Source organism: Podarcis pityusensis (genome assembly GCF_964106645.2).
Source record: "Podarcis pityusensis genome assembly, chromosome: 5".
Lineage (NCBI taxonomy): Eukaryota > Metazoa > Chordata > Lepidosauria > Squamata > Lacertidae > Podarcis > Podarcis pityusensis.
In genome coordinates this window covers 44,348,415-44,358,932 of record NC_138032.1, presented here as the reverse complement: position 1 = coordinate 44,358,932, position 10,518 = coordinate 44,348,415, and the positions used below count along the sequence as shown (strand labels likewise).

The 10,518-nt window shown below is 41.5% G+C and overlaps 1 protein-coding gene across 2 annotated transcripts in view; it reads right to left on the bottom strand.

Moving 5' to 3' along the window:
• Nucleotides 1–9,993: 9,993 nt before the first annotated feature.
• TRIM8 (tripartite motif containing 8) overlaps nucleotides 9,994–10,518 on the bottom strand; it is a 66,158-nt gene continuing 65,633 nt past the window's right edge. For both annotated transcript variants that reach the window (XM_081006186.1, XM_081006185.1), the window contains exon 8: nucleotides 9,994–10,109. In XM_081006186.1, coding sequence (XP_080862312.1) covers nucleotides 10,072–10,109 — 38 coding nt within the window. In that variant the 3' untranslated portion in view covers nucleotides 9,994–10,071. The remainder of the gene's footprint in view (nucleotides 10,110–10,518) is intronic.

Sequence of the window (10,518 nt, the reverse complement as noted above, 5' to 3'; positions counted from 1 at the left end):
CTGAGAACAGAGACTTTTCTCCCACATAATATAGCAATTTCCATCCTTTTTGTTACTCCAGGGGCATGCCATTCAATTACAATACTGTTGAAACCAGGATCTGTTCCAGCAACCTCTTCCCATGGACACCCAACCCAAGGAAGGAACGGCCCTCTTTTCCCTTCGCTACATGCCTGATACTCATGGACCTAGTGCTAGATCAGGGAAAATCAATTCCTGCTTGTTCTTCATATGAGGGAGGAACTGCTTGCTTACAACAATAAAAACCATGTCCAATTCCCTACTCAAAAGGAAGAATTGATTGCTGGAGGGGGAAAAGAGAATCAATTTATCTAGCGCAGTCTCTAGCCCATCAATTGAAAACTAATATTTTAAGACAGACTAATAAAGGTGCTGTCAAACATCCCCCTGCAGTCCCCCCTTTTGTCATTTTACCTCCTCAACACAGGAATGTACGCCTGGAACTCTCACTTCATATTTGTTTTCCTCTCTGACCTCTGTGCTTGCTCCAGGTTTTCAGACGCCAGTGGCCTTAAGAGCTAGCTCAGCCTTTGCTAATGACTTGGAGCACAGTCCTCTTATGTTTGCTGGGAAGTTTGCCCCACTGTGTTCCATGGGTCTTACTCACAGCACAAGGCAGTAGGCACAGGACTTCAGCATTAAAATATTAGCCATGTTCAGTGTACATTAACCATGCACGTACAATGTGTACATTTGTATACAGTACAGCTTTCTAATAATTGAAGTGCAGAGTATTTGAGGACCGGGACATTCGTAGGGAAATCAAAATGCTTGTTTACAAAGCTATTGTACTACCAACCTTACTTGTGAAACATGGACCACTTACAAACGCCATCTCCAACTCCTCGAAAGATCAACGGTGTCGCTGAAAAATTTTACACATTATTTGGGAAGACAGGCGAACTAATACCAGTGTACTGGAAGAAGCAAAGATCACCAGTGTTGAAGCAATGATTCTTCAACATCAGCTTCGTTGGACTAGTCATGTTGTGCGGATGCCTGATTAACGTCTTCCAAAGCAACTATTCCAAACTTAAAAATGGTGGTCTACAAAAGAGGTTTAAAGACCATCTCAAGGCAAATTTTAAAAAATGTAGTATAAACACCAACAACTGAGAAACACTTGCCTGCGAGCGCTCCAATTGGAGAACAACCTTTACCAAAGGTGTCATGGGCTTTGAACACACACAAACTCAGGACGCAAGGGAGAAACATGCTAAAAGGAAGGCACGCTTGACAAATCCACACCGTGATCAACTCCCACCCAGAAACCAATGTCCCCACTGTGGAAGGACATGTGGATCCAGAATTGGCCTCCACAGTCACTTACGGACTCAGTGTTAAAATCGTGTTTATGGAAGACAATCTTACTCGGCTATGAGTGATTGCCAAAGAAGAAAGAAGACTGTAAGCAAGATCCTGACAGTATCACGGTAGGTATGAGGCAAGAAATAGCTATGGAGGAAATGCTACAAAACACAAATTCAACAACATATATAAGGTAGTAGACAAATTGCATCATTCTACATTGCTAGCTCAGTAGTTTAGAGAACAATTGCATAGATGTATATGAAGCTGCCAAATCATTAACAGTTTACATAACTGTACACATGCACAATGGGTGTACAGTGCTTAGAAACAACAGAAAATTGGGCCTCCTTGAGATTGGTGCCTGGCTTATGGAATGCCTTCTCCTCTGAGATATGCTTGGCACCTGCTGCCTTTGCTTTTCAGTGCCAACTTAAAATGCACCTGTTTTCCCAGGCATTGATGTGATATAAGTTTTATCGGAACGATCTGCTTTGTGTACGATGGAGTATGAATCTTATAATTGCTGTCTTACCTGATATGTTCTTATATGTTGCTGTTTCATTGCATTATGATCAGATTATCATGTTATGTTTTGTAACTCATCCTGGGATCAGCAACACCAAAAGGTAGGGCAGTATATTTTCAAACAAACAAAACAAAACAAAAGTGCAGTCATGCTCATTAATTTATTTAAATTCTTCCATACACGTGTGAGCATGTATGCACCAATTCTTTTGATTACTTGCGCATGTCCACACATCACGTAAACAAATGGGTGTGTATCATGTCAAACAGTCAAATTTCTGCAAGAGGGTGAATTTCTGTAAGCAGTACTGCAATTTTGACTTCCTGACTATATAGTTAAATCAATAATCAAACCACAGAGGGTGAATTAGGTAAAGATTGCAAGGTGTCCTAAAGTCATTCAGAAGGGCATTATGAGGGAACTGTCCACCAAGTATGGCACCCTCTCAAAGCCCTTTAAATAAATTGTAACACCCCTCCCCCTCAAGTCACATTCCCCCTGCCGCCCCATTATAGTCAGGAGAAAATAGGGCTCATAGACTCACAGAATCATAGAGTTGCAAGGAATCTTTTGCCCCAGGTGGCCGTCGAACCCATGACCCAGAGATTAAGAATCTCATGTTTTACCAAATGAGCTATCCCAGCTGAAATGAAATGGGTTTCAAATTTTGCAGGCATTTTTATTCCCTAAGACTGCAATGTTCAGGGGAGAGTACAGTGCAGCTGTGGGGTTCACATGCAACCCCATCCCTCCTCAAGGGCTCTCCTTATCTGTACTGTTGACATGCAGGCCAAGGTACTCCACTGTGAGCTCTTCTGAGCCCTGTCAGCAGCTGCTTCAGCACCATGCTTTCTCCTCATCAATACATACACCCACATTTCCTACCTTATTATTTAAACCCCAATTGGTTGCCAACAACTACCCAATCAGATTTAGCTATTTATGACATTACTGAAAGCAAGCAAAGGTAACGCAGTGAGCCTGAAAGCAAGCAGAACCAACTCATTCAGATGTATTTATTTCATATATTTATATGTTGCTTAATATCCAGCATTTCTAAGCAGTGAATTAAGGTTTGGTGACACCATCAGTGACGACATCACTGTTCCATTCAATTTAAAAAATGGGAGCAAGGAAACTGCCTATTAGGCCTGCTGTCAAACTGAAGACACACAAACAAGATGATAGTGTGTGTGTGTGTGTGTGTGTGTGCGCGCGCGCGCTTGTGTGTGTAAAAAACATCCTCAACTCTTCTTTCCATGCCAAAAACGCTTGCAAATATTCACCACAGCTTTAATGCTCAATAGTTCCATGGTCATCACATGGCTACTCTCCTCCCTCCTTATACGTTCTGAGTGTTCTGACAGTGATGAGTAACACAGTGGAATCATGAGCCAGGGTTTTCCATTACTTTTTGAATATAGGGTTGCTTCTTTCTGTCAGGTGTACACAAGAGCTGTGTTCATTGCTTTTTGTCAGATCTATAGTGGCTTAAATAATGCAGATTCCATTCCCTGATCTGAAGCCATGAAACTAATTAAAAGACAGACTCTTCAACTGCCACTTCCCCTGAGTTCTCAACTTACATACCTTAATTTTATTTCTAGTTTATGTTGACTTTTTATTTCAGCATTACACAACCTCATTTCCTAATGTGGGTATGCAAGTTGCCACTCACTGGGTATCCTTTTCCCATTACTTGGAAGAGAACCACCCTTGGCACCTTCTTCCGCCATCTTGCCTGAGCCTTGTTGGTCAAACTAGGCACTACCAATATATTGCCAAAGTTAGTGCTTCTAAATCAGGCAGAGTAGGCCTCTCTTGATGGATCAATATCCCCAGGAGATTCCAGGTTCACTTCTTCCCCAGCTCAAAACAGGATGTTTTAAATTTGACATTTTTTCTTTAAGTTCACATGACGACAGAAAGAAAAGAACGGTTCACATGTTGTACTCTTTAAAAAGGTAGACTCTAGCAAAGACAAAGCTTAATCTCTTTCTCCAAAGCTTTTGCTTCCATCTCTATACCAGCTAGACCTGGTAAAGAAACTCATCTAGCCGAAAATAAGAAATTGTTGCTGAAAGTTTGGGATATGGATTTCCTACTACTGGTCCAATTTCAAGTCCCTGGAATGTCATCTTTAAAATCATTAAGGCTGAATGAGAAGAGCTCCTATCAGTTACAAACACCACCAACTTTCCCATCAACAGGCCCTCTTTCCCATTTCAGTGGGGGCAAGAGATACCAGCTGCCTCTAAGGTTGTTCATTTGTTTCTTGCCTGTGTGCATGTTAAGCTTTGGGTCAATTACAACAGGTTACATAAAATTACAAACATGGCAAGTTCACTGAAAAAAGCTAGGACCATATTTGTTCAGCCAGGACCATATTTGGAAACTACACACAACTTCAGTTCTTCAGACATATTTATGTGAGAAAGAAATCACTGGGTGCTCTAAACCACAAATCCAGGAAGAGCCAGTTGCTTGAGGCACAGTAAACAAATGCCTTCTTCTAGTAGCCAAACTCCATCCTATTTCTTTATTCAGATAATCCTGTACTTTTCCCCACTCCCCACACACTTCACATGCTTTACTTCAGATACAGAAGAAATGGATGAAGAGTCCTTAATCTTGGGATGAGGGCCTGTATGGATGACCAACAGAAGAGCATTCTTTCATTTTGTTCAGCCTGGACACTGAGGTCCAGCGCCGAGGGCCTTCTGGCAGTTCTCTCACTGTGAAAAATGAGGTTACAGGGAATCAGGCAGAGGGCCTTCTCGGTGGCGCCCGCCCTATGGAACGCCCTCTCATCAGATGTCAAGGAAATAAACTATCTGACTTTTAGAAAACATCTGAGGGCAGCCCTGTTTAAGTTTTTAATGTTTGAAGTTTTATTCTGTTTTTAATGTTTTGTTGAAAACCGCCAAAGTGGCTGGGGAAACCCAGCCAGATGAGCAGGGTAGAAATAATAAATTATTGTTATTATTATTCAAGTTTTCAGTGCACAATTCTGTTGCTGTTTCTATAAGAATTTCCTATTGATTGTTGCATTGGAGCAGGATCTCCCAAACTTGGGTCTCAAGCTGTTCCCATCATCCTGACCACTGGTTTTGCTAGCTAGGGATGATGAGAGTTGTGGTCCAACAACAACTGGAGACCCAGGTTTGGGAAACCCCTGCATTAATATAGTATACTGTTTTTAATATGTTAGTTTTGTAATTGCTTACACCGTCAGCAAAAGAGCAGGCTAGAAAACTTTTAAATAAATAAATAAACACTTGCCCAGTACCTCTGCTGTGAATTTGGGAGAGAAGAGTATCAGCTTTGGTTGAGAACAACAACTCATGTATGAAGAGCTCTAGGCTCAGCTAGCTCAGCCTTTTTTGTCATGTACTGTACTGCTAAATTAGAGCTATAAGACCATTTGCACCCTGGTTTAGATGGTTGCAGCACTGCACTGCCTCTAAATCTAAAACATGCTATCAAACTGCTTCTGAAAGTCAAACAGAGAATACTTAAAAGATGTCCAACACTTTGCCCCTGCACCCCCCCCCCCCATTTTGCTATGTAGAAAACGATCAACTTAGAACCGTTTTAGAAACTGAGATATGAAAGCTGGGAGCTAAATGCACCTTAAGCCGAGGTTAAGGGTGCAACAATGGAACGTCCAGGTGTGCTTTTTTAATAACAAGAATACAAAGCTGAAAATGAATGAACTGCAGTTAAAATATTATGTTCATTTTTCACATGGTCTAGTCCTTCCCCTGCCCACCCCCTAATATTTTTAAGAGGGTCTCTTCTCCAGTCTTCAGAGTAGTTGGAAGTGGGGAGGCAGAAAAAGGTCCTCCTTTCCTTCCACTCTGCAGTTTTAATCTGAAATCTTAGTACTGCACCCACAACTCAGAAACTGCTCACACTAATGAAATTCCCTGTTGCAAAATGCGCCTAGAACAATGGGAGTTTTGAATGCTGACTTAGAAATAAAACCGTATCACTCACCAATCAGGAGCCTCAGGATCTTGCTGGAAATTATCCTAGTTTTAGGGAGGTCATTAGCTACTGGCTGTAGAAAGGGCTTCCTACTTCCTCTCTCACACTCCCTTAACCCTTTAATGTTTCTGTCAAGATCATATTCACTTTTTCTCTTCCTGGCTACTTAGTCCATCCCTAAAAAACAGACCTTTTTCAGCTGGGGTCTCTGTAAAGCCTCTCCTGTTTGACATTGCAATCAATTAACAGATTCAGACACTCTTCCCAGTTCCAGCAATTGAATAAACTTCCTCAGAACTGTTTTTAACTTGAGTTTCTGGGTCTAGACCTTGAGAAGGTTCCTGTACCTTTAACAGGTGCATAGCAGGCTAAACTGTACCAGATGCAGCTTCTTTCATATTCACAGGTCTGGTTAACAGAGTTGCACCTGGGAAAATTCTGTTTTCTGTGTTTATTATTTGTTTACAAATGTTTATAGCACTATCAGTGCACAAGCTGCCTTACAAGAGCAGAGGTCCCTGCTCCAAAGAGCTTAATATCTAAAATTTGACAACCGAAGATGTAAATAAGAAGGGGAAGAAAATGCAACTGTTTTGAGTTACAGGGGCTTAGGCTGTGTACACAAAATACATTTAAAGTGGATTTGAAGCACATTACTTCCCTCAAAGAATTCTGCACACTGTAGTTTGTGAAGGGTTTAAGGGAATTGTGACACAGTGGCCAGAATTCTTTGAGGGAAATAATGCACTTCAGATCCACTTTAAACGTATATTGTGTACACAGCCTTAGTTACAGGATGAGTTACAAGCACGGAATGGGCACTAGAAAGTTGTGCAAAGACTTAAGTGCAAAGGTGAATTGTGAATGAAGAAATGTGGCACCATACAGAATTATATACTCCTTAAAAGGTGCCAGAATGCTCTAGGTCTGCAGCTGGCAACCCTACCTGTTAACAACTGAAACTACACAGAGACACACAGTCCTGTGGTTTGTCATGTCTAGCTTCTACGATAGCCACTCAAGAGACTCTCGCCTGCCTTTAACAGACACCTTAGTGAGAAGTCTCATTTTTCTCAAAGGGAGGTAGCGGTGAAGAGGGAAGGAAGCTGCTTTGGAATTTGTCACAACCTGGCAGTTGTCCAAGACAAAGGGGAGTTGGCAACACTATATGGGGCCTATGATTTTGGAATCATACCAAGATCCATTCATTCCCTGATTTCTTGATCAGGGAAAGAGCTTGGAAAATTCAGAGTACTGTTATGTGGTTTTCTAACCACTGCACCACAGCAGAGGCAGCAATAAAGCACATAATCTGGAAAGAAACTAGCGCTTGGGTCAGATTCAAACCAGCCCTTGGATTAATAGAGAGCTGGAGGTCGGGCCTTTTCCATTAAGTTTTGGAAAAGGGAGTAACTCCTGTTCCCTTTGAAATGGCATTACATGCTTAAATACATGCTTACAGAATCTCCTGCTTGTCCCATCACTTGTGATTCCATCAACTAGACTTCAGTGGCATATTTCCTCTGACGAGGGAATTAGAACGTAGCCATCGTGACTAAGCTATTCCCTCTGTTCAGTGTTTAGAAGTGGCTTACACTACTTTTCTTCCTTAGAAAGGTCAGTATTAAAAAACAAATGGCTGTTTTTATTGTTGTGCTTTGGACACATACATTGCCATTATTATACACAGTAACGTGCTCAAAGCAGAACCTTGTGTTCAATTTCTATGCTTGTGATGCACAAATCTGCTCCCAACTATCCCATTACAATACAGCAGCAGGATCTTATATACCTCTCTGTAGACTAAGGTTACCAGACGTCCCCATTTCCCGGGGACAGTCCCTGGATTTACAAATCAGTCCCCTACCATTTCCACTATCATTCCGACTGAACTTGGAAAGTATCCCTGGATTCATTGAAAAAAATCTGATAACCTTACTCTAGACTGCATTATGTGATGTAACATGTGAAGGCCCTGACATCATCATCTCAGAAGCAGAAGCAATCCTATACGCTTCCTTGGAAATGAGCTCCATTGAACTCCATGTATACAATTGCACTTTGAAAGCAGGAGCTGCAACAGCAGCAGACTTCCTTCTAAAATGGCAACCTTAAGACTCAAGTTACTGTGATGAGCTCTATGTGGGACTGCCCTTAAGGCTGATCCAGAAGCTGCAGCAAGTTGGCATGGCCGGCAGTCAGCTAGGCAACACCTTTGTTGACACACCTGCGCAGGCTGGCAATATGCTACAAGGCCACATTTAGGATTTTGGTGCTAGCATTTAAAGTGATTAATAACTTGGGATTAGGATACTTGAGAGATACTTGCCTCATTCCCCATACCCTGGGTCAGTCACCGCTGTCATCAGGGTAGGTAGGCTCTTCTGATGGTGTCACACTTACTGAAAATATTTTTCTTTGGAGGGGCTAGGTGTGGTGAACTTTCGGCCCTCCAGATGTTGCTGAACTACATTTCTAGCAAGCAGGGATGTTGGGCGAAGTTCAGCAACATCTGGAGGTACAAAGGTTCACCACACTTGAGACAAGTTTTGCCTTCCCAGAGGGTGGATCCCAGCCATGCCTACTGCAATTTGAGAGAAAGAGAGAGTGAGAGAGAGAGAAAATGAATGTGTGTATTTCTTATGTGTTGATCTTGTAGTATTTCTGCTGTACATGCATTTAGATTAAACAAATGAAATAAATCTACACAAAAAGTCCTTTTGTGTGCCAATTATTCCCAACACTGTTCTCTCAGAGGCCTTTTCTCCAGCCAGGTCCAGCTGAGGGAAAAATGGTGTTGGAGGAGGGAAACTTTGTGTATTTGGTGCAGACTTGCATTTGAAACAAGAGAGACAACCTGCTGTTTTATCTAGTTCCTCCCCTGATTTTCACTTGTCCCATTTCCCTTTAAATTTCCCAGTGGATCAGGAGATAAGGAAGGTGCATATCCTTCACCGGTTAACTATCTGGTCCTGTCATCCCCCTTCTCTCCCACATATGCCAGAGAAAGCAGGTCTCTAGCTGTGCCATTTGGGAGTAATCATGGCTGCCTTTTTCCCTGCCGGATCAAGAAAGATAGAAACTTATGTAAGAGGCCACAGCCCAAACTCATCCCATATACCTGACTGGTCACATTCCTTATTCCGACTAATTGCACTGCATCAAGTGAAGGATGGAAGCTCTGTAACTGCAAGCCACTACTCAGCACCATCACCACCCTAGCAATTTGGAAAGCCAAATCTGATCAAAGTTGACAAAAAGTAATGGATCAAATAGAACCACTTCTCTAGAACAGATCTTGAGATGGTTAGTCCAGCCATGTGCACATAAATGGCTGCGGAGAGGGGCAGAAGCGGGATATTACATTACTGATGAAAAGCCACTATCCACAAGTCTCTTAAGATATTAATGGGATGAACTTCAGGGGATTAGGAATCATGACCAAAGAAAGCTAAACCACAGATTGCTGGAAATTGATAGACTAATCATTGCCTCTTCAAACTTTTCCAGACATACCAGATGGATGAGAATATAGAAACAACTACAAATCCCTGCCTATCGACACCAGTCAGGCACCTTCACTGTGCTCTTTTCATCCCCTGAATAGAATAATTTAGTTTAGGCAGATCTAGCCACGTTTTAATATGTCTTACTGTTCATTTTAATTGTCTTAAAACTTTTGTTTAACTGTTTTTATTTATAGCCTTTTAATATTTCTTAGAAACCGCTTAGATTTTAGCACAGTCAAACAGCATAAGTGTAGTAGTAGTAGTAGTAGTAGTAATAATAATAATAATAATAATAATAATAATAATAATAATGTATCACTGTATGATGAGGCAATTTGATTCAAAAGTGGCATACTTAAGTGCCATCTTGAGGGCAAAAAACAAACAAAAAATGATGCTGTAATTTTTGTTCTTTAGGGTCCTGTTCTTTAGGGTGAATCAAACCATTAAAAGTCAATGTGCATGCACAAAACCTAAATAAAAACAGGATGCTTGAAACTCAGCGCATAAAATTTGTTCACTCTCTTTGCCTATTTCTACAGACCATGAGTGCCACATGGTGCTTCCATTGTTGAGTCAGGCAGACAGGCTGGCTGATGCTGGCACTGGTGTGACTGCAAATTCATTGGCTGCACATTATTTTGAATTTTTATTGTCTTTATTTTCCTACTCTTTTACACTGCAGATGGAAGGAAGATAACAGAGGCCCAGGCGTTAATGCATAGGATCTGGCTGCTGATGGGGAAATGGACCTGCATGAGAGAGAAAAAACGGGTGATTTTCTTTCTTTCATGTAGAGAAAGCAGAGGGGGGAAATGAAAGTGAGAATGCAGTTTTGGAAGGGGAATTGGGTTTGCGAGGGTGATGTGGATGATTATAGAACTTGATGTTTAGGGTCCAGTCCCCACCAATACCTATTTACTTACCCATGCTTACTATTTATGGCCTTGGGTAAATCACTTCTCTCTCAGCCCCAATCATTTGCCTTTGACCAAAAAAAAAATGTTGCAGAAGCAAAAGCAGGGGTTAAAAGGAGTTGTTTCGTACTTGGAGTTCAAAGGGATGGTGAATTTAAACTCCAGGCAAAAAAAAAAGATTGACCAATAGTGCAATCCAGTGCAAATACACTCAGAGGTAAGACTCACTGCGTTTGATGACAGG